Source organism: Acyrthosiphon pisum, chromosome A3, assembly GCF_005508785.2.
Source record: "Acyrthosiphon pisum isolate AL4f chromosome A3, pea_aphid_22Mar2018_4r6ur, whole genome shotgun sequence".
NCBI classification, from domain to species: domain Eukaryota; kingdom Metazoa; phylum Arthropoda; class Insecta; order Hemiptera; family Aphididae; genus Acyrthosiphon; species Acyrthosiphon pisum.
In genome coordinates this window covers 11,463,475-11,490,816 of record NC_042496.1, presented here as the reverse complement: position 1 = coordinate 11,490,816, position 27,342 = coordinate 11,463,475, and the positions used below count along the sequence as shown (strand labels likewise).

At 26.6% G+C, this 27,342-nt stretch overlaps 1 protein-coding gene across 1 annotated transcript; it reads right to left on the bottom strand.

The window, feature by feature from the left end:
• LOC100571426 (lachesin) lies at nucleotides 1-26,513 on the bottom strand (the record flags this gene model as incomplete). The annotated part of the gene is given in 4 exon segments (XM_003247332.2): nucleotides 1-316; nucleotides 1,520-1,679; nucleotides 13,156-13,334; nucleotides 26,472-26,513. Coding segments are annotated over 4 exon segments (509 nt in total), but the record flags the coding sequence as incomplete, so codon positions are not given.
• Between the last annotated feature and the right edge of the window lie 829 nt (nucleotides 26,514-27,342).

Genomic DNA, 27,342 nt, shown 5'->3' with positions numbered 1-27,342 from the left:
CATTATTACACAACGTACATTTATTTGATAGGTACACATGTACATATTTTTTATTTTTTTATTTTTCATTTATAATCCCAAAAAATATAAAATGAAAATCGTATTAAAATAATGGTACTTATTGAAAACTAATGTAAAAATAATTACAAAAATGTGTAAAATATATATTACAAATATTATGTTTATCATTAAGGCAATTTAAAAACAAATATTGAGCATGCAATGAAATTAAATATGATCATTGATATAACATAATCGTGTTGGTAATTACGTGAACCTTTTGATTTCAAACCATCTTGCAAAGCTAATCCGTTCGCTGAAACAACAAATTTACAAATATATAAAATATAATTTTTATTGTACTATCAGTGTATAAATGAGTAATCATAATATTATCTGATGAATTTTATGTAAATTGATAAAAAAAAAAAAAATCAATTGTAATACTAAAAGTTAAAACTATTTAGGTACTTCTTTATATCTTCGGATGTCTTAATTGTCTTTTAATAGTATAATACTAAATATATATTTCCACTTGTTAAATAAATATTAATACTAGTTAGTAAGTACCTAAAATAAAGACACTGAACAGATAATAAAACAGTTTATCAAGTGTCGTTATTCGATATTCATAATGTTTATATTATGTGTGATGATTTAAAAATATGTGTGAGGAATATCAGAAATATTTCACTTCCGATTGCGATATTATTTTTCATCGTTCTGTATTCGATTTACATTTTCCACTTCGCCTAAATTTACATTATATTGTGTGGTGTAACAATTGTGATTTAAACAGGTACCTATATTTCTAGTCATTGTTATTAATCCATCGTGTGAATGGCGAATCAACATTTAAAATTACAGTTGACGTAATAGTGCTGATGAGTTGACATCTATATTAATCGGGTATGAATATTAAACCTTAAATCACGACATATGCAATTTCGACATGGCTATAACAATAGAATCGGAATTATACTTATTCGTATATATTATAATAACTAGTATGTGTTTAGTATAGATGTATCAACCCATCCATCTAATACATTTTGGTTAACATCAGTCAACCACTGAAACTCCACGTACAACTTTATACCTACTTCTTGGTACAAATTTATACAACCGACATGCGAAACGATGGTTCTCAGACACAACTAACACTATGCGAATATTGTGATTTACATATCAATATATCATAATATAAAATGTATAATAATATAAATATTATGTTAATAACACATGCTCTAATACGTAATATATCAGATTTTACTAGTGATTTTGTTAATTCTAAAATAAAGTCAAAAGTCAAAAATTAAAAAATTAAAAAAAAAAAATTTTTAATGTAATTCATTATAATATTTTGTTGTGTCTAATTAATTTTATAAATTATTTGTTTTAAATTATTTTTTCTAAAATCATTGTATTATAACAACTCACAAATCGAATACTTTTTAGCATATTATGTAAAATTGCCTTTTAACGGTAATGAAAAAAATATTATTATTATTATGTTTACCTGGTGATATAACATGTAGTGTAAATGTAGTAGAATTCGTGTTGCCAGACTTGCAAGTGTACTTTCCAGAGTCATATCTAGTAACACTAGCAAGTGTAAGTCGACTGGCGAAAAAATTCGATGATCTGTCCGTCTCCACACTCAAACTGCCTCTACGGTCCTATAAAATAATATAATTTTTTTAATCATTCTGTGTTTCCTTGACAAATATGTTCATCTTGTGTCAAATGTACAGACTATTGCAGAAATTAGATTAAACATCTGAAAATATATTGGCATTTTTCATAAAGCTTACTTGAAAAGATATTTTCTACTTTTTTGAAATAGAAAACTAAAACTATTTTAAATCAAATTTGAAATGTTAAATATTAACAGTTTAGAGTATTAATAATATTGAACTCTAAAATGAATTTAAATTAGAAGGAATTAATTCTGAAGTAGACATTATAAAGAATTTAAATTTGATTTCAGAAACTGTATCGTACAACTATATTGCATACTCAATCTCACGACACGCAAGCACACACTTTCACCTGTATTGAATTCCTTAAAAACGATAGGTATAGAATCTCCCTAAAACTGCGACTTTTAAATAGTAATAATTTGTGTGTATAATGTAGGGTGACGAACGATTGGCCAAATTGAATTAGCTGAAAACTTTTATTCCATTCCGAATCCATAGAGCCAACTATCTATAAACTGACACCAACAATTTTTGCTGAACAAATAAATTTAATTATATTAGAATAAGTTCATCGATTATCAAATTGATTATAAAATGTAATGTCGAAAAATGTATTACTGCAGCCTGACATCAAATTAATTTTAAGATAATCATATAATATAATTAACTAACTATAATTTATTGGCCTATTGTAATTTATTTGCCATTTATCGTGTTGAGTAAGTTACTAACGTCAGTATACCATCACCAGCTCTCGATTTCATAATATTAAAAAAAATGTTTAATTCCTCCCCCTCATATATTTAATAACTGCACTTAAAATAAATCTAAAACTAATCGTATGCAGAAAAACTTTTCGCGTGTAGTTGGTTACTATAATTAATATTATTCCAGAGCTAGTTATGAATCATAGTATTTGAATAACGACATTGGGTAGAGCTTATAACATTTTACTAATGAATAAATCACAGTTTTTGTTAGAAACTTTAGAAACTTTTTAAATATATTCTCGTATCTAAAAAGTGAGAAAAATTTCCCAAAAATAAATAATTCATAATTCTAGTTCTAAATGTTGTAACGTCCAAACAAAACCACATTTAATTCTCGAAAAAAATGTGTAATTTACAGCATTGCCAAGCCCATGTCTGCAATTTTTCAATTGATTAAATACGTTGATTTTTTCAACCAGTAATAAATGAGATCTATATCTATATAATATTATTATAACTATGCCATTAGAGATAAGTGATAACATTTATCAATTCTGCACATATAAATATATAGTAGGTACAATGTACCTACATACATAAATCGGATCATAAAAAATTGTGCACCCAAAAAAGGAATACATTGTAATATAATCTATATAATACAATATACATTATACACATAACCCACAGCCACATGAGATGTTATTTTTATTGTGGTAAAACAATAACCTTTTATAACTCAATATGACCAAAACCAAAAAAACCATACCAGTAGCACGTTACTGGATATTTTTCCTTTTCAAGGAAAATCTATGAATCATAAATATGTTTTTATTAATAAGTAACTATGACAACAAAAATCTTACGAAAGGTTAGGTAATAACGAAAATAATAAATAGTTAAACTAGACGTTTACGTTATTGCGTAGATGGAACCACTAGTGTATTATTATTTTCGTAATTTCTATTTAATTAATTAATCATTTGAATTTCTCTCAATAAATAGCATAACTACCCATCGAAAATTGCGTTTAAAATAAAAATCAGAATAATTGATTGGGCAAAACTTTAGATTTAGCTGTTCAAAGTATCACATTACATAGGTACCCCTATTTTCAACATTCAGTGGTTGAATTTTAAAAAAAAAAAAACGTTCTTACCTGACGTATTCTACGGATTCCTACCTATAAACTACATATCTGCCAAATTTTACCTTTGTAGGTCATGACGTTTTCGAGATTTCGTGCTAAATATTAAAGTGGCCTCTCAGAAAAAAAATTTGTATCCATACCAAAAACATATTTATGTTTTAACATTAATTGTTAGACAAGGTTGAATTTACATTAGCAAATAATAAAATAAAACTTAGCTTCTCTGCAGAATAAATCATTAATATAATGTACAATATATTTTACTATTAAATACAAATTTTATTAATAACCAGGGAATTTCCTCTGCACTATAGTTGGTTTTGAACGTAATAATTAATTGATCAAGTTACTGTATTGGACGTTTTATATTTAAATTCAATGATAAATTATAGCATACAAAAAAGATTATATAACTCTGTCAGCATAAATTTCAAAGGATATGTTAAAATTCATATAATATATCTATTTTTCTATTCGGAGAACGGTACGATGAACTAACTTTTGCCAAAAACATCACATATTATATTATATTATTAACTATTGTAATATTAAATCATACCATATAGCAGAGGTATTCAAACTTTTTCATCCTACGACTCCTTTGTGTGTTTACAATGATTTTACAGCTCTCAAATTATTATGTAAAAATCGAAACAATACGAAAATAAATATAATATTATCGATGATAATAACAGTGACTTTAATACTAGAAATAAAACTTCAAATATTCGGGTAATGTATTTCATTATCGTTTCCATTTTAACCACTTTAATGATTATAAATAGTATTTATATTAATTATACTTGCCCTACATTAATTTTGGTTCCCGGTGCTTTGGTGCAGCTTCCTTCGACAACTCTCGCGACAACCTTGGAGGCCGCGACGTACAATTTGAATACCTCTGTCATATAGTATATTGTTGTTATTAACTAATAGGTCAATACCACGTTTAATGGTAAGAATAATTTCATGGTATGAAGTGCTTAAAATTAATCTAAATATGTTGAAACTTGAAAATGTCGTTGAATACAGAAAATAATACCTAATTGAGAACATCTTCAAGTTCAGTTAATATTTTTTGGATTTCAACAAACGAACTAAAATAGTAAAATTATAATCAAAATTGTTATTAGTAATTATAATTTAGTTAGTTTACACAAATTATACCGATATATTTTTGATATTTTTATAAAACTGTTAAATATACTAATTAAAATATAGGTGTATAAGAATTAAATTATAAAGATCAATATTATGTTAAATTGCAAAGTTTTTTACTTAAGGGGCCTGGTGCCGCAATTCTATACAGTAATACAATTAATTTTTTTGTTTTTAACCTTAATTATAATACTTTTCCATTAATCTACTACCCGAAACCTTATTAGGAGGAGTTGAAAGGGTGTATTATATTGAAAAAAAATTCTTCATGAGAATAATTCTCAGGCCTTGTAGAATTGTCAAATTCTGATAACAATAGTTTTCACAAGAAAGTGACAACTCTAATTGGCAGCACCCTATGATAAATAATATTATAGTTTCCTAATACTAAATACTAAAATAAAAGAAAATAAACCAAAGTATTGGGTAACTAGATCCAAATTTCTACCAGAAACAACCCTCAAAGTTTAATAATAAAACAATTTTACTGTGGAGCGGTACGACGATGACAAACACAAAAATATCACACACTCGCAGCATTATAAATTATAAAACCAATCCATTCATCATTCCACTCAGAATCCAAAAATGGAAATTTAAAATAAAAGTCATCCGAGTTTATTCAATATGATATCAAACTTATTCAGCTGTAAGAAAAAACTAGTAAAATAATATAGTATTTCTTTGATATAAATTGTATACATAAAAATCTAGTTTTAATAATATTATAAATGTTAAAAACTATAAATAATTGTATACAACGAGTATACATATAATATTATGTCATTAGATACAACATTTTGTCACTGAATTACTAAATGGTTCATTCTAACGAATTAATTATTAATGTATTATATTTTACTTACCTCCTAGGTACCCTACAAATGAAAATAGATTATTTTTCTTAAAAATCTTATTAATTGAATATTTCATATTACCTAACAACTACTATTCATATTATAATTAATTTAAGCATTTATTTTCTTTCGTTCTCAAAATTCTACTTTTGTAGGTACACACCTATATTAATTGTGTATTTATAAAGGTAATTTATTTTTTTTTCCCAAGAAATATTCCGTTTTTACAAGATTTTTCTCCATAACCCATAACCTGTACAGATTAAAATCTTTATATAAATCAATCTGTTTTGTTAAAAATGTAAAAATTAAAAATTAAAGAAATTCCTAAAGTAAATTAAATTATGGTAGTACTTCTTGGAAGAATTAATTTTTAATAATAGCATTATTCTTCGAAAAAAAATATAAAATAAATCATCCAATTTTTTATATATATGTACGAGTAACACTTAAGGAAATTATGTATGTATTTTTTTTTATTATAAAAATGCCAGTGGATTTCTATTCAGTGGGTAAATGATTTTGCATTGTCTTCTTTAACCATCTTTTTTTATTTTTAAAATTTTCATATTTATGACAATACAATTTAATTAAATTCTAATTTTCATTAAAACATGATAATATACAGAACTCATTCGCATACAAATATATAACATTAAAAGTAATTACACTTACATAACCTAACTATATAACGATATACGTTATCGAGCCCCACTCATAGAATTTCAAGTTAAAAGCGAATTCAAATATTCTTTAAACATCAAACACAACGTAAATATCGTTAAGGTTATACATAAAAAAAGTAAATTAATTAATGTCCCCATGTTTTGTATTTTGCATTTTTAAAATAATATACATCATTTTCGTCTTCATTTATATTATTTTGTAATTTAAGATGCTGGTTTTAAATCAAGCTATATTGTGTTTTATTTTCGCGTGTTAAGTTGAAATATAAAATTTGCTTAAGTCATTCGTCAATAACACTCCTTCAAAAACCAGTAACCAACAGTTGATTTTAATATACCTAGCAGTCAGCAGATGACTCTTACAAACAAACTCCCTGTCTCTGGGGGTCTTATATATCTGATAAAAACCCTGATCCCTATAAATCGTGACACGTATACGCTATATCCCGAAGACGAGGGAGTGCAAGTATTAGCTGGATATCGCATTACGGCTATTTAATTTAATTTTGTCTGCCTTGTCGTCATTTTATAAAAATAAATATAAACATTCAATTACTTTTCATTTTGCTCACTGATGTTCTTTAAACAATTTGAAATAACATGCATTACGTATCAATTATTATAATTGTTACAAATTTTCAAAACAAACTGAATAAATTGGTTCACTGTTTCCAGCCTGTATTATACTAGGTACCTACGTGTTAGTCCTCAAAGGCAGCTATGCGAGATTTATGGCGATAAGCTTTAACAGTATCATTTCTCGTTCGGAGTGTCAGTTTAGAATTGATTAATAGACTTTAAAATACAGAAAAATTGTTCGGTTGGTATCAACTTATCTTCTTTTTTTTTTTCATGTACCTATTATATTTTGTAAATCCAATTTTTATGTTTTGTCATTTTTTCGAAGAAATCAATTATTTGAAATTGTATTATTTCTACCTAACAAATCACGTTCAAAAATGTAATACCTGATATAAATGATTATAATGTTAACACTCTGTTTGAATCATTCACTCATTGAAATATTCTTTTTTAAAACCAGGAAACCTAAGTCTGCTGTATAGTAGGTATAAACGTTCAAGTGTATCTCATTGAGTAGGTGTTAAATATAAAAAAGGGGGTTCATTAAAAATTCATATGAAAAATTGATCCTGAGAAAAATATATTTAAAAAAAAATTAATTTATAATGATATTTTATGAGTATTATTATTATATAATTACTATTTTATTTGGACTAATATTTTCACATATAATTATACATCTAACTAATAACTTATAAGTTATAAGCTAATATCGATGCATCGTCGAATGATATGAATATGTCTGTGATATAAAAAGTGTTTAAATTTTCAAATTTCTTGACCAAAGGAAAATTTTAGTATCGATATTTATACAAAATATCGAAAATATCAAATATCTATAAAGAGGTCATGTTTCTATAGTTAAGTATTCGGTTTTGAATTACAACAAAAATGAAAAATGATTTTGTCAAAAAATAGTTTTGAGTAAAAATTCCCGTTTTCCTTAATTTTTTTTTTTTGGTTTTCCTAATTAAATAGAAAAGTATACTGACATTTTTTAATTTTTACCTCTAGTATTAACTAGATCTAATATTCTACCAGAAACCACCCCCCCAAAGTTGTAATGGATTAATTCTTTATTTTTTTTTAAATCAATACATTTATCACTTCGCTCAAAATCTAAAAAAAATAATAAAAAATATGTTCATAGAAACAGATAAATATTTAAAATATTCTGAATAACTAAAATTATTTTACAATATAGTAAATTGAAAGACCGTTGATGAATAATATCATAAAACATTTGTTGTAATATAAATAATAATATACCTATATAGTAAATACCTTGCGATTATTACTGCGAAATTGTTGGATGATATCCAATTAAATAAGATTTTCGTAAATGCGTATTGGTAATCAAAGTATAAAAACTTGACAATTTCCTGGCGGATATAGAAAACTTGCTTTACTTTTATAACGATGTCGTGTTTTTATGGGAACTGATTTCAAAAAAAAAAATGTATACAATCTTTTGAAACTAACATGTGGATGGTACTTCGAGAGCGTTAGAATCTCAAAATTCTCATTATTTTACAAAAGAGTCTCGACAAAAAGAACAAAAGGAAAGAAGTTAAATTTACAGTTAAACTACATAGGACTATACGTTTGGAGTAGTTTTACAAATGCAATAATTAATCGTTTTCGTATTTAAAAAGACAACACGACACTAACATACTAAAGTGACCTACCTAAAGTACCTATTCTCATGAGATTAAATTCTCGGCTGAAATGTGCGGAACGAGAGTAATTTTTAGAATAACCGTCAACGTTTGTTATTTAATTTAATTGGGATCCATGATTCACGAGTACAAGGGTTTTTTTTTAAATCTAATACAAATCTGTTCAATTATGTGGTTAAAATCATAGATATTATAAGAATGGATAGGACACGCCAATACTGGCTTCGTAAGAGGTTGCGGTCTTTTTTGGGGAAGAGAGAAAATTCAATATCTGTGAGAGAGACAGACTATAAGAGTGCTTTTTGAGGTTAGGTTACAAAAGATTCTAATTGCCGGCCGGCCTAATCTTTTGTGCGCCCCGCCAATTTATCTTTGATAACAATTTGAAATAACAAAATTTACATTTTACATTTAATATATCGTATTATAAAAGTATATTGTTGTAAAATTGTATAATTCGTATACTTATTAGTATTTAGTTTATATTACAGGGGCAGCTAATAAAAAATTGTTGTAGTATATTTTGTAAAATGGTTCGTCGTTGTGTCATGTGTAATAGCAACTCAACTACAGATACAGAACTAAGTTTTCACTTGTTAGTAATATCAGAAAAAAAATGTCAACTTTTTAGTGGTTAAAGTTAAGTCGATTTTATATAGTAAATATTCGATATTTTCCAACATGTCTTGTGTAAATTATGAACAAAATACACTTTTTGAACAAAAACAACAGTTTAATACACACAGAGACATGTTAATACAAAGTATTTGCCATTTTTATTTCAATATCAGATTATTTCATGAAGTACGAAAAGCAAATGACAAGTTAAAATTGCGTGAAAAATTAACTAAGCTAATACATTTTAGACATGAATAAACTATTATTTTCTTACTATATTTTTATTATATTTAATATATTTACCTTTTGTTATTCTGACTACTTTTATATTCATAGAAATAGAATTTTTATAAATTCATTATTATAATATAATGAAATATGAATAATGATTATTAAAATAATATTATTATGCAATAAATTATAATTAAAATAATTTAATTGTTATTTCACATTTTGATTCATGATTTTATTATTTGTTTTGTTTTTTTAAATCATGTTAACACGTATCAATAATTAAAGAACTCTTATAACCTCAAAAATTGTATCACTTTATTCTCAGTTGATAAGCTTGATGTCCTATCCATTCTTATAATATCTATGGTTAAAATAAGTAATAATGGTGATAAATAATTTTAAGAGGCATGCATGTCGTGACGAGCAAGTTACCCATTGGTAACACCACTGAATTTATAACATAATATTATATTATAAAATCAATAGCAATACCTAATTTCATTATATATTTTAAAGTTTATTATTTCGTGATTCCAGGTTTCGTATTAGAAGGTGAGGAGGGTTACCGCTTTATCAGGAATAGGTAGTAAGGAAGGCCATATTTTGATTAAAGAGTTAGTGTTGGAGATTAGTTTTAAATTAATACGATTGCGATGAAGTTTTACAAGGTTACAATTTCTAGATATTTGTGTATCATGGGATATCGGTAATATTATTAAGGAGCGACATATTTAGGAAAGCTATTAGATTGAGTGCAATTTCGATGGTTTGGCAAGGCCCTAAATCTGTATACTTAATGACTAAACTGGTCTAATCATGACTTTTACATGAGTTGTTTGGGTTCTGAGATTTAATTTGGATTTTACAAGAGACTGAAAAATATATTGTCTGAACGAGTAGAACTTACGTTTGTATAATGTTAACTAATTACGATGGTATTATGTACAATGATACCCTCGTCCGAAGGAAGGTAGCTATTAATCAACTTAATTGTGTACCGTAAAGCTATTAATAATAATTTATATATTATTCTATTACAATCCAATATAATATTGATTAAAACGAGATATTAAAAAAATAAAAATTGTAGTTATCATTTAGGTTATAAACGCATTTATACTATACAGTTATTAGGTGCTTATATCGGGATTCATTCATTAAAAATAATACAAAGGACAACTTCAATATTAATAATAATAAATTAGGAATACAATTGTCTCTGCGGAGTTTATCAATGGTAATAAAACTATTTTTAGTCACCGAATAATAAATAAATAAAATAATAGCCTCATTTCATTTACGATCAACGTTCTCGTCATAATTCACATCCAAATCATAACGTTCCCCTCCGTCCCTTATTATATTTGTAGAGTGGAAAACAAATAAAACTGTATAATGACGATATCGTAATAGCGCTATACCAATACGTGATCAATTGAAACGGATTTATGATTTTCGTCTAAATAAATTACAATTTTAAACGAAATATTCAGTGGATGTCTTTACAAGAAACAGATTTACGAGCGGATATGAAATTCTCCCAAATAGAATTTGGACTATTTTTGTTTATGTTTTAAATTTTTTGACGAATAAGAGCACTTTAAATCATTTGAAATCAAAATTATTTGTGATACAATGTTTTAGTGTTTCATAAAAGTATAAAACTCTATAAAAGCACCGCTAGCCACACGATTTTATTATATTCTGTGGCGATGAGCTCGGCAAAATGTATATTTTTGTAAACATTATACGCACGTATGTATTTCACAAGCCGGTTAAAATAGTTTATGAATTATTATTATTGTCATTTCAAACGGGAAAAAATTATTTGTCTATTTATTATATTTTGCGTTGTTTGTATGTCCGGTAATTTTGACGTGTGACGTGTGATTTATCGCGTGCGCATATGCAGTCGAATGAATAAATTCTCGTAGGAAGCGTACCGTGTGGTACATGGGTGATTAATATAGATCATGTAATTTAATTATTATTACTATCATTATGTTCGTTATTAAACACAATATTATTATTATATAATATTTATATCTGGGACCTACAATGTCTGATGGACAAGTAAAACGGTCGCAATCGAAGGAATAATGATAACTTTAATCGAGTCCTAGGCAGTGGCACAGCAACCGCAGGGGCAGCCGGGGCAATGCCCCTGTAGAGGGCCGCTAATCGTTGGCTCGGGGGGCCCCGACGACGCCCCGCATCAATTATAAATTTTTAAATAATTGCATTGTAATCTAATGTTTAAATCAAATAAAATATATTAAATAAAAATATTTATTTTTATAATTTAATATGCTATCTAATTTGTTGTCGAAGAACTGGGCCCCTATTTATCCATAAAAAGTGTTTCATTGTTACTGAGCTACTTTTATGTGTGGAAAGCTTTAATTAATGTTTATAATAAAAAAAAAGAACAATAAAAGTGTAGTTATATTTTAATAACAACACTACACTGGTCACTGGGTAGTGGACCTTCACATTATATTTTTAGGGTTTTAATAAAAAAATTATCATCATTATTTATTTTTGTATAGGTAACCTATAAAAAAATATTATATACATAGACCTTAGGGCCCCATACATTGACTTTGTCCGGGGCTCTAAGAATCATAATTGCGGCACTGGTCCTAGGGGTATAGAGTTTTTAATTTAATTTTTATAAAGTCGTATGTGACATAATTAGGAATAACTCCTATAACCTCCTTTAAATTACCTATGCGCACAAATACAAAAATCACTAAGGGATTCGATAGTCGATACCCATTGTCTTTTTGGACAAAATCATACATCTCTAATACATTAGTATAATATATTTCTTACATCGTACCAATAAAACGAGTAATATGTGGTAAGAATCTAAAAAGTAAAAACATATTTAAATTAATTTTGAAGTTTGTAAAATTAAATTCTTATTTTTTCCTTAAATTTGATTTAAAATGTAAAAATTGAAGAATTCTTAAACAGCGATTAAATGGAATTGAAAAAAATTGGGTTGATCGATCTAAACCTAAACTTTATAACAAATTTAAATGTTTTCAGATTTCTTATCATATAATAAGTTTTTTCTCGGTACGTTAGACACATAAAGTTTTGCTTTTTAATGAAAAACATTACTCATTGACTACAGATTGGTGTAATTTGTGTACGTATGCGTGAGCGCCTCGCCACCTCTTTTACACGAGTCACCGCACGCTTATGATAGCTTACTACGCACACATACACTCACGTCAGTGGCGTATAACATTTAAAAAAATTGTATGTTGCTCAAATGATTTTAGGTGACCTACTCCTAATCATATTTTTATACCGGCCTATAAAATGTCCTATTTGTCTACTATCAATACCCATCCATATTTCCATATTTAAGATGTTGCCTGACCAACACTTGCACCCTATGTTACACGCCACTGCCAGGGACGTATCCAGGGAGGGGGTCCATGGGGTCTGGACCCCCCCCGAAATTTGTGTGTACCGTTTATAAAAAAAAAAAAAAAAATGTTTTTTATATCAATTAAGCATAACAATTGTACTAACATTTATTTCGACCGCCCCAAAATAAAATCCTGGCTACGTACCTGGCCACTGCCACGCGTAGACAATATCCTATATTCAGCTGCTTAAAAACTAATTATCGAATAGTATTCAATAATATAATTTCAAAGTAGTTTACAACTCGACCATTCGACATTTTACGAATATTTGTTATTTTTACACACAAATTCAAGAATTGACCCTTTGGTGGGACATTATCAACCGTGCATACCAATATCGAAATGAGCTTGTCGTCGTGATACCATAGTATGCTCTGCCGGCCCTGGTCGATCAGTCCGATCCTACAGGTGAACGTTATCGATCCGCCCGGCGTCATTCGCCTCTCTAGCGGCTCGTAGTTGGACGTCTTCTGCTGCTGGTCGACGGTATCCGACTGTTGTTCGCCATCGTCTGCGGCAAATAAAACAAAAATTAAGAAATCAGAAGACTAAATTATAATTTTAAAAAAGCCTTCTCGATAGTTGTTTTCTTTGTATTATCCAAACACAAAAACCGATAATGGACGCGTTCAGTTTATCATCGCACACGATAATAGGTATATAATAGTATATAGGTAGGTAACATAAAAATTAAACACAATAGATGTATTACAACTGATTTGACGTCAGTTATTTTTGTTATTTTTTTTTTAAGTAATTGTATACAACCTATCGTTGAGAAAGATAAGATAAAATAAATATTCATCATTATTTTCTTTGGATTACAATTAAAACCACGTAATGCAGGCGTTTATAAAAATGTGTTTCCTTCATATACCTATCTACAACACCGGAATTATTTAAAACTGTTGGACCGAGATTCCACGAGTACCTACTATTATATACTATTCTAAATATATAATAATACACATTTAGGTACCATAACTACCAAAATGAATGAGACTTGCGGTATATAAAGGGTCTTGTATACGTGCATAACACTAGGATTATAAACGAGAAAACGTTGTTTAGTTTTTCATATACGCTAATTTAAATTTTTAAATAAACGCGTAGGAATACATTTACTTTAGTGATTCCGTTTTTCACAGTGTTCACAGTTCATAATATCATAAAATGTTTTACAGAGATGTTGACAGTTTATTTGGAACAATTTACTTTCTAAGTTAATGTGCGTAAATTATTCTTTAAAATGTAAATAATATAGTAGATATGCATGGTGGATCTTGGCCTGTGTACATTTCACATGTCATTTTAACGGAAAAAACAACAAGGTTTTTTTTACTAGACAGTTATGAATATTAGTACGATAATTATATTATTTAACGAGTATTGAAAAATCCGTAAAGCCGTAGTCTTATATGTGATAAACAGATGACATAATAAATTTAACAAGGAGTTTCAAATGACTAAACCTCTCAATTGATGTGTTGAAACTTGAAGCTTAATATTATATTCATTCTCTTCATTCCCCTTAAATGAATACATTTTTAACAGGTAAACAAAATATTTTGTGTGCTCGTTTAAACATTACTAAAGCACCTACATACAATAACAATTATTTATGACAAGTTAGTCAGAAAGCATGAAAATCGTTTAACTTTATATAAATAATTTTAAATTAGATCCATGACTGTGCATATATTATGGTCATTAATTTCACTAAGAAAATAGAAAATTCGGAGGTTGATAATTTAATTGTTAAAAAATAACAACAATCAAGAAAATTAAAATATACTTGAATAAATATATTTACTACAATTTGTGTATAAAAAAATATATAGGTATTGTTCAGTCTCGATAGCTTGAATTTCAAAAGCATAAAAATGAATTCGACTTACCTATGTATTTTTTGTAATTTTGTAACGTTCGAGGTAAGAGAGTAATAGACATCAAGTTAATTAAGAGGTTCATACCAATGACAACGGTGTGCACCATGATATATTTATACAAACATATCCTAGCCACAAGAATATTCGAAAGGTACCATATTATTATTCCATCGTTAATGGATCGAGATATGTTTAGCATAAATTCTAACACAAAATCTACCATAAGCCGTTTAAGTTCCATGATTTATTTATACTACCCGAGCTGGAATTCGTGTTTTGAACTTAAAATATAATTTAAAACTTTTAGTTATATTTGGCTATACAAAGATACTAGATCTTTATATTAAAAAATACCTTATAAAAGTATTTATTGGTTTTATACATAAAATATTTTGTAATATAAAACAATTTTTATCGAGTTTTTAATCTATTTTAAATATAAATTATAATTTAACTTCCATTATTGAATAAAAAAGGGTATGTTTAAAAAAAATAACCTATACACGTTAATAGCATAGTGGTTGGGACTTGGATTTATAATATTTTGTAGGTAACCCACCTACTATATTCAAATCTATGTACACATGCATAATTTCGTATATTAATTCAATAAGACATATTTTATTAATAAAAGGGGGAAAGGAGGTAACCGCTGTGCTGTACAGTTGTAGGTGTCGAGTGTAGAACGTAATTGAGTGGGTCATTATAGTATTATAATGTATGTGTTAAATTTAAATCATTGCATAGGTACGAAAAACATTTCTGATCAAAGTAATAAATAGGTAAATATTTTCATAAAATGTTTTTTTGATATTCCTATTTAAGTATAGTTATGGTGTTTTAATATTATTATTACGGTATGTCGATTTAGTTTCTGCCAAAAACATTGCATTTATTCTATTACTAATATTTAATTATTAAAATAGTATAGATTTGTATAATTTATTATTTATAGCTATGCGTAAAACTTTCTTGTTTCCCAAATATTATGAGAAATACTGGGATTTTTTTTACTTTTGACTCCCCTGTAGGTACTATCAACTATTCACATCACTATCAGAAAATATATCGAAGTAGAAAATCTAAGCAGTTAAATTTCTCCAAAAGGTAATAACAGATATAAAAATTTAAAAAACACTCGTTATTATAAAATTAATACATTCATTGCTCCACTCAGAATCTAAAATAGTATAAGCTATTAGCATGTATATCGTATACAAAAAAATTCACATTATATTAAAAATATTTTTGTATTACATACCTTCTCATTAAAATAATTAATTAACTTAACTACGATACGTTGATGCTTAGTTAAATACAGTTAAAATGTATAGAAAAATAATATTAACAATAATAGAGTCTGTATCTCATCGAATGATATTATGTCCAATCTTTTAAATTTCTTTCTTACAACCAAAACTTTTAAAAACTTCTTAAGTTTTGTTTTAAGATTTTAACAATCGTGGAATTTGTAGTAGGTAGTTGAACTATATTGACAGACTCTTCAGAATGATATTCTAAAAGCTACTTATAATTTCTTTATTTTATTCCTTTACAATAAAAATGTAATATTATAGGGTCTTGTACAGACTATAACTGCGTCAAAAAGAAACCTTATTATGAACATTTTTATATAAAAAATATGACTACAACTAGCTACGTTATACTATTGAAACAGGACCTTTACCTCCGGTGTATTAAATTTTAGTTTTTGTAATGCGTTTAAGGGGCATCACGTGCACAAGGTCTTTCGAATTATATGTAATAAAAATAACGAGGACTGCATTAGGTCATTGTGTAATCCACAACATTTTTCGTGTCATAAATGATCATGCGTATAGCGTATGTATCTTCGGATGAAATATTACATATTGCGGTTCCAATTATTTCGTAATGCATTCTTTCCGTACCTAGGTAGTGGTTTTTCCCCGCCAGTACCATATCTCAAAATTATTTCTACTATATCCACATGGTAGTATTAAAGCAGTTCTGCTTGACAGGTAAGGATCGCCTATTTTATGTTTTCAACTATACCTACTATAGCTGTTTGCTTGTTTTTTTCAATAACTTTTACCGGCTTTACAATTTTAAATTCAGCATTACAAGTGCAGCGTTTCTAATGTATATATTCATTGAATTAACAAAATACCTTGTTTAAACATCTTCTATAAATTGTCGTGTATACCATTATACAATAAACTTAATTAATATATCAATGTTTGGTAAGATAGAATAACAAATTTTAGATGCAGCAGTTCAGTCATTTAGAATCGAGGACCTCACATGACTGTATACGACTATACATACATAAATAATGTTTCTAACTTGCATTATAATTACACTTCTTAGATCAATGTAAGTACTTTGTACTTTGTGTCAGTATATATTATGTATGTCACTACGTAATTCTATATAGGCACCCAAAATAAATATGTATAATTTTTTTTTCTTAGAAACTAGAAAGGTACCTACTGTAATTTATTACCTATGTAAAATACTATAATTTAATAACATAAGAATTCAGAAATTAAAATTTTAAAATAAACAATTGTTGTTAGTACTGTAATAAGGGAGAAATTAAGATCACTTGTAACAATTAAAACAGAAAAATAAACAATTTTTAATTAAGTTTATAAAATATATTATCTTTTAATGATGGTCCAGTGTACCTATCTAACAACACCAAAGTTCAAAACGTATTTCAAAAAATAACTGCAATAAAATATGAGGGTTTTATAATATTATCTACAGTAAAAACAACTTTTAGTTTTAAAAGTAAAAAAATGTATTATTTAGGGAGGAAATAAAAAAGTAGTGGAGAAAGAAATTGCACCACTCTGTAACTCCTTAGGAAGTATACTATCTACTCATTATTTTGAATACCGTTTAATTCAACAAATTGTTTTCTGTTTTGTAGGTATGAAGTCAATAAAAATAATGCCAAGTTCTTATAATCACTGTTTGTTCTAACTTTTGAAATAAAACACCGTATAACACTGAATCAAATATTTTTTTTTCTTAAAGTTAGACTAAACTTTTGTACGTTTCTTTCTACCTTTTTTACACATTATAAACAGACATAGAAACTCTAGAAATAGCATGATCTGTATTTAAAACACGAAAACTAAACTCCGAATAAAATAAAAATCAGAGTGTTATTACCTAGAAAATAAGTATTTTTGTGACTTAACTATTTATTTTATTTTTAAAAAAATAATCTGATCAAATTTGGAATATTATATTAAAATAAATAGATGGAAATAATAAGTTGTTAAATTTTCAACAATTCTATACAACTAATTTCTTATTGGTACCATTTCTGCAAGCAGATACTTAAGCTGAATTCATCAAATCAAATTTTACACTTTGACAGATTAATAGTATATGTGGCAAGGGCGGAAAGTGAACTATTTCAGTCGCGGGTGACGTATGCGTGCAAGAGCCGCAGACGAGGGCCTCATATCCCCAAGACTGAAATTGCCTTCCCGCACGAGCCACACATACTATTTTTTTTCGCGCCTCTGCGTTCATCGATCACGCCATCACGGCAAAGGTAATGCTGGCTGGGATCTATGCAATAACCAGACTATTCTGCGAAAACAATATTTCATGAAAGAAACGAATCAATTTTGTTTATTTTAAGCGTCATGCTTGGAGGTTATAATATGAATATAAGATGTAACCAAAAGTTTATGTTTTGTAAGTACCTTGGTATAGATTTCAGTGTCTGGTTGTGTAGGAAATACGCTTGATATTTGCGCTCAGTACTTTTGGGGATTTCCATTTTACCACACTCCGTTTTTGGGGATTTTCACTTTACAGCCCGACACTAAGGGGAATCCCACTTTACCACCCGCTGAACGAAAAAAGGTCGCTTTCCAACGCTTCAACCGTCATCGAAAACTAAACATTCAGTGCAGTCGTGACAAATAAATATAATTATAATGTTATATTTTTTTGTTAGTAGGTATACCTACTAACAAAAAAAATAATAGTGCATGAGCTACCTTTTAAATATGATATATTACGTTATGTTAGTAAGCATTTCATATATTATTAATTGAATTATCAAAACACAGGTCCCACTGGATAAAACGAAAGAACATACATATAATTTGTAGAATTTCCTTATTTGTACAATACTTTGTTTATTGTTTTGTTATTTCTTTTACTAAACTAATATTATACAGAAGTAAATAAGTCGTATAAAGTACTATAATATAAGTATATAAATTGTCTTATACGTGGATTATGAGCTTTTGTAATAATGTGTAATCACTCGTTTGACTCCTTGAATTAATGTAGGTAGTAAGCAAAGTGTTACACATAAAATAACCCAAAGTGTAACAAACTGTTTGTTATTACAAACAAATTTATAAACAATTTCGTATTCCATAATATGAATTAAACATAGTTTACTGTAATATATTTTCAAATACTTACAATTAAATCAACATTTTGAAATTGATTATAAGTTATGAATACAGACTTTGAACATAAATTTCCAATCCAAACTTCATGAATGTACTCTATAAGACTACAACTCATATCAAAGATCATGAATTATAACATTAATTTAAACAAATCAATTTCAAATCGACAACGGTTTCATAAATTTAATGTATAAATGAATGTATTATTTGATTTATAGGTACATGAGGTCAAATGAACATAGGTACCAAGGTATTGATTTTGTCAAAACTTACAGTTATGATAAAATTTTTAATGACAAAAACCTACGGTCATAAAAAGTTTTGAATTTAGCCTACCCTAAAATTTAAATTAATTTAGTTAGGATTCATTCAATTTGTATGGTTTTAAAATAAATCGCAATCGGTCATTGATCGAATATCGATAGTTATATTATGACTTGAAATAATGGATACAATAATATCATATTATAATAATATGTACATAATTATTGTAATGAATGTAAACACCGCTTTAAACGAGTTAAAAAGTATGCATTTAAGCATCATAAATACATGCGTGTTTACCAGCGTCTAAATGCGAGTGAAAATAAATGTATGTACTATTGCAATTGCAGGTACATGTTTCTTCTACAGCAAGAGAATGTACTTTTCATGAATGAAGAGGATAAAAACATAGGTAATGGAGAAATTCTATGATCCATAATAATTTATCTACCTTATGCATAATCGCTTTAGAAAAGTCTGGAGAAAAATCGTTAAATATTGGCAATACCATGAATGATTCTACTGAATGTCATAACAATATAGAAGAATATTGTTAAAACAAATATTATATGTGAATATTATTATATAAAAATGTAATTTTTTAGCTATTTTCAAAATTAAAGATGATGCGTTTGTTAAACTATAAACATATCGTTCTTATAATTTTTTCCAATTGATTACGCAGATGAGTTTTTTATATGTACATTTGAATTGGTACTACCAAGTATAATTTTAATTATCAATTTAAAATAGTATTGGTTTTATTTTATTATAGTTATATCAATATTAATAGCGTTCTTAATATTAGGTGTATTCAGCATTTTGAAGGCTGTGATAAATGTCACGAGTCCACTGTTCGTATTATATATAAATATATTATATAAAGTAAAAATATTGTCTCTCCCTAAAAAATGTCGGCCTTAGTCTTGACCACATGGTGCAAAAGTTCTGTCGCCGCCACTGCCTAATGGAATTACAGACTACAGTTAGAAGGTATGTCCAAAATAAATATTAATAATCCGTTTTGACCCTATCTTACATATTTGATTTGAACTTTCCGCCCTTTCCACATCCTTTTTCCCAGACAACATGTATGTAATAAAATTACACTTAATCATAAAAAATACAAGTCGACAATAATTACTGTTTTCTAATTTCATAACTATCTACTGTTACTAAATCCTTCAAAAATCCACAATCTCAAGTCTAATTTGACACAGTTCAAAAGTCAATTTTGGAAAAAAAATAAAACAGACTCAGCTAACAGTCATGATTTCAAAAAATTACACCGGTAACGGTACCTTTTACAAAAATGAAAAATACCACCTGAGAACAACTATTTTAGGTACACAATATTTATATACATATATATATATATTTGTCTTATATGTATAATCAAGAGTAATTAATCATTTGTATAATATTAATTATAGCTACAAAACTAGATTATTGTACAAATTCAAAATAACTACTCATATAAATGATAATAGTACGTATAATACTAAACAGGTAACTCACTAAAGTTATATATTTTTTTCAAATCAATCCTGCTAATAGTAACACTTAAAATCGAGTAAAACATATAAAATTGTCGAAACTAAAATAATATTTTTGCATTATAGATACTAATTGGAACGATGAATTTATTTATTTCTTAATTATTTTACAATATTTATGTATGTGTTTTTTGTTTTTACCTATGTGTACACTATAAGTAAGTGAAAAAATAATTTCATCAAATATAGGTACTTAATAACATCATAACCGTCTTTGCTCAGAATCGTTTTTCGTACATAATGTTATTATATCATTGAGTTCAAATTTAACACCACATAGTGACCCACTTGTAAGCTACTATACATCAGAGCGACACCAACGTCACCAACTTAACCGTTTTTTTTTTTGTTCGTCATCACCTTTTGGTCAGTATAAAAATGCTTCAATTTTCTACTTCAGTACCTTTTCTGGTTAGAAAGTGAATTTTGTTAGTAATTAATTAGTTAGTAAACAATTTGATAACTCAAAAACTAATAACCGTAGATACTTTAAACTGTCACTAAATGTTAACATAAAAATTGTCTATACATGATGAAATGTTCAAAATATTTTGACTCTTTTCGAGCTGTTTCACCCGTAGTAAATTTTCGATTTGTTTCAATTATTCTCGGTAAATTAATTGTTGATATAATATACTTGAAAATTGAATATAAGGATCCTCATACGTTTTTATGAGCGTCTGACGTAAGAATTTTTAGAATTTTGTCAAAATTCTAAAAAATTTCAAATCATTTTGTACCTAGTAAGAAATTATTTACAATTTTTGTTTTCATATCTAATATTTTAAAATTTGATACAAGATTTCTCATAATTTTTTTCTACCTTTTAAAAAATAAAAAAATTACCGGAAAGTCAATTTATATTTTTATGAGCGTTTGAAGTTCAATTCTTTACAAAATTGTACATTCACCCGTAAATTAACAATTTTCTGATTTTGTTATAATTTAAAAAGGAATAACCGTATATACTTGAAATTTTCTACAAATGTTTATATTTTTATGTTTTCAAACTTTTAAATTATATTTTATACACACAGACACACAGTATATTTGATATTTTCAAAAGCAATTTTTTCGGAAATTATTAATTCTACCTACTGTATTATTACTTATAGTAAAACAAGTTACTTTTATAGCAATAATAAAATATCATAAAATATACTTTGTAATAATATGCTGAGAACCCGTCTTCGCTTGGTAACGTTTTACGTGTACAATGATTTTATTTCGTTGAATTCAAATTTAACACAACATTACTTGACCTCTATAGACAATAGACACCTAATGTGTAGTAGAATATAGTTCCCACTTGCCTACCTTTTTTAATATGATTTTTTTTCATTTTAGAATATAGTAACATAAAATCTCTTGATACTCAAACTTTTATATTTTATATTATTTTAAATTTAAATTGTATTTTACAACTATATTTCATATTATATTATGTGAACCTCTACGCCAAATAATATGTTTGATGACACTCGTTATTTTCTTGAAGAAATACATTTATAATAACATTGTTTACAAGACTAATAAGTAATCCTGATACTCTTAAGTCTAAGTAAAGAAAACCATGTTTAATTTTTAAGTTACAATTTAAATAATAATTACTTTTCTTATACAATTATAAATTTTAGACAATTTTAAGATAAAATCAAATTCTCGACAATTAAAAAAAATCCATGCTAATATTAGTTTTATAATATGAAAAAGAATATAAAATAAGTTAAAATGAATAGTTAAAGTTTACTTTGTTTCCATAATTCATTATTAAAGTACCTTCTAGAGTTCAGAGCAATTGAAGAAATAAATCTTCCATGAAAAAGAAACCATTCGTTGTACAACATACGTATTATATATTATTATGTTCTGTGGAAGAAATAAGTCTTTACACAAAACAAATGCGTCGTGCCAGTTTAAAAATACGGGGTGGCCATGTTAGTGTATTTAATAATAAATATAAAATATAAATAAAAAATGAATAATATATAATTAAATCCTAAGACTTTTTAATTATAAAACATTTACTCAATTTAAACTACCATTTATTTTATTGCGATGAATATTTTTAATCTATGAGTTCAGTTGATAAATTATCATTTAAGTTTGACAGTGATTTAATAATTATTTAGAAAGCTAAATTATTCATAAAAATCGATTAAATCTGACGAGGGCCATAGTTTCGTAATTATAATTATTATTTATAATATATAACTCAAATGTAGATTAATCCTAATTTTTTTATTTTTGTTAAATAATACTATGAGTTAGATGCCACCCAGTAGTAGTGTATCGTATATTATGCATCTATAATACAATATTAAGTGGTTTCCTGTTTCCGGTATTTGAAACCATTTGGCATTTTTTAAAGACTTTTCCGGATTTAAAATGCTTTAGTTTCCTGTCCACATCCTCACCGATAAAATTGTATTATTACTTTTTTTAATTTAGCATCCTTATAATAAGATACGAATTTTTATGACTTAAGTCAGTATCCTGTCTTCTTCGGACTTAAATGCACACGAAACATGAAAGTGTTTTATTTACTATCAAATTCACTGAATTCTTTTTTTCCTCTCAATCCTAATATCTGTGCCGAATTTTCTGAAACCTGATTAAATTTAAAAAGGTATATTTACATTTTTTTATCGCAAATATACATTTTATTACCATTGTTTTTTCTAATAAACATAACGCGTATTAATAAATTACCTATATATTAATAACATAGTAGATACTAACTTAACTAGGTATTTAGTTTTATAATAGATATTTAGAGATTTTAAATACGTTCAAATTCAAAACATAGCATCTGTAATAATTTATAACGCCTTATCATCCATAACTTAGTATATTACTTTCTATTCAACAAGATCAATTCAAATTGATGGTCCAATCACTGTAATATTCAATGAAGTGAAACCATTTATTTTAGAAATTAACTTGTATTGAACTTTATTATTATTTCATTTAAATTTACCAAAAATAATTTATTTCAAATTTTCCAAATTTAATACGTACTATCATTGATTATACATTATCATTGTATAATCAATGGTACTATTTATACTTATTTATTTATTGAATGATAAAATTGTTTTTATAAAAACACATAAATACTTGATTTGTGTAATGACAATAATTTATTGAAAAGAAAATTGTTCAATACTATAAAAATACAATTTCAGATCATCTTTAAAATAAGAATAAGAAGTTTTTAGTTGTTTTATACTCTGAGTGGAGCGATGAATGTATTGATTTTACAATGACGATACATTTATAGTAGAAAAATTGATTCGATCATCAACATACGTGCAACTTTTTTTATAGAAATTTCATCATGTACACATTTTGACGAAATTGGATATTTAAACCAAAAATAACGGTAAATGTTATTTTGGTATAATTCAAAAAATATTATTCCTTGGGACTTGAATTTTTTTCCATAGCATATAATGTTATAAACCATACCCAATAATTCATCAAAATATTAGTTCAACCTACGTAACCGTGTTACTAATATAAAATATATCTTTAAAAATATAAGCAGAGAGCCAGACAGGTGTCTCCGTTCAGAATTGTTAATCGTATATAATGATATCATTGAATTCAAATGTAGATAACTGATTATCAATCAATCTGAACTCAATGACTCAATGGCGTACTATACAACAAAGCCAGTACCCCGGTTTTTTTTTTATCATTAGGTATTAACATATTATAATATATATTTATTATATTATGCTCTGTGGCATTGGAAGGTACCGTGGACAAATTTATGAGGAATCGAAAGAAAGTTGAAAACAAAACCATTAAAAAGATTATAAATGCATAGTGCATACATTTATTAAAATTAAATAATATTAATTATTGTTTATAAAATATATTTTACTCCTTTAAAAACTTCATAAGATAGCTATAGGCCCTTTTAAAATGTGTATTAAAATACTTTTAATTGTCTTTATTTTAATAATATCATTAAATCTTTAATTAATATTTATACAATTCACAGCAAAATCAGATCAAATAAAAATAATTAATTGTTTTAAATTATAACAGCCCGATAAATCTCTCTGAAGTATGAAATTAATTTAATTTTGTAAATTTGGATCTTTACAAAATAATTTGCAAATTTTCTTAATTTTGATGAATTTAATCAAAATTCTGACTTCAGACGCTCATAAAAATGTATGGTGGATTAACGCTCAAATTGTTTTTAAAATTTTACTAACAATCACTTACGAAAAACTCTTGTATTACATTTTTAAGTATATTGACCAAGTGAAAAATGTTTTAAAAATAATTTTAAAAAAGCTAATAAACATAAAAATATTCTTAGCCTATATAATATGATTATGCCCAAAAAGAGTCAAAATATTTTAAAAACCTTATAGTGTATAAAAAAATTGTAAACATCATAGGCGTGCGCACGAGGTGGGCCAGGTGGGCCGTGGCCCACCCTATGAGTTGTACCATACTTATTATAGATGGCAACTTAGATCATATAAATAGTTGGATTGTCTTATTCAGTGGAATAAGCATTCTAATTTTGATTTTCTTATATCAACAAAATTAACAAGATTCTCTTAAATCTATAAAATATGCAAACAAAAAATGGTTCTATTTAATCGAGGATAAGGTGGACATATATCGTGGACATATATCACAACCAATCAATTTAGACTTAGGAAAATAATATGCAAATGCATATAAATAATAGCCCTACTCATGAATAAAAATATATATATTATACCTTAAATTTTAACAGTGGGTGATGACCGGTGAGTAAATTAATATAATTTTATAGATAACAGTGTAACACCTAAAATAATTTTTTTCAAGTATCATTGGTCCACTCTGCCACAACGGGCTGCGCACGCCTATGTAAACATTCGATGAAAATTTAAAGTATCTATTTACGATTAGGTTTAATTGCACCAAAAAAACTAAATCGATTTTGTCGAAAACTGGTTTTGCGTAAAAACCCCAGTTTTTCCTTAATTTTTCGTTTGTTTTTCCGACACTTTTGAAAATTACTATGAATTTTCAAATTTTACCTCTTAAAAGTACCAACTAGATACATTTTTCCATCAGAAAAGGCGCTGGAGTTAATAATCAGATCATTACTTCTATTAGAAAACATTTTTACAGGCAGAAAAAAACACACATTATGGTAATACCTACATTCAACGCTCCACTCAAAATCTAAAATTTAAATTTACTATTACCTATATTATGTTACTCATTTAATTATAAAATATTGAATAAAAAGATAATATTGTAACAAAAAACTAAAAAGTATTTAAATTTGATACGTATTATTAGTTACAGCTAGCATTAATTTATAAATTATTATTACTTATATAGGTTTATAATTATAAATAGATAATAAAATATTCACATTTCTAAACTATATAATTAAAGCTTAGGGTATAATTAAAATTAAATATAATTATAACGAACAATGATTATAGAAATACATTGTCAAATTGTATATTATACTCACTAAAACTGGCTTCTCCCATATCACCGATCATCACGTCAGACTCTGTAAACAAATGCATCATGTTTTAAAAGTTTAAATGATTTAGAGTACAACATGTTGTATATTAGTCAAATGTAATAACACGAATCGAAATTCAGCTGACATTACGTGATTTTATCTTTAAAAATAAAACCAGGGAAGCCACTTTGCTGTATAGTAGGTTTTGAGTGTTCTTCATTATTGTGTAAGTCACTGTAATGGATGTGTTCAATTTTAATCGAATGATTAATCATAGCATACGAAAAACAATTTCGATCTCAGATGGTGTTCAACCTCTATTACTACTATATATTTTATGATTTATAATTTATAATACTATAGAGTATTCTTGATTATGCTACCATAGAACGTAATGCTGCTAGTAATCAAACAAGTATCTTAACCTAATTAATAAATGAAGTATAGCAATAGATTCATAGAATAAGTTTTAGTTTAATTGTGTTAATGTATAATACTATAATAATATAATAATATAATTTCCTAGAATTAAAAGACTATAATATAGTTAATATGCATGAATACATTTTTGTGATCTCTTTGTAACTCATTTGCTCCAACTTAAGCTTTGCTTAATGAAGTAAGCTACATAACATAATATGATTGTTTATGTACATTCTAATTATATAATAAAAATTTGAATATAAATTATACTTAAAATATAGAAAAAAATTCTGTAATGTATTTTCTATTAATAAAGCTTCATTCTTTAACCACCATGGTTAAATTAATTCAAATTAAAAAATAAAAAATAAAATGGCTTATTATAGAATAATATTATAACGGTTATTATAATATTGTATTACGATTATTCACTTATAAGTTAATATGTACC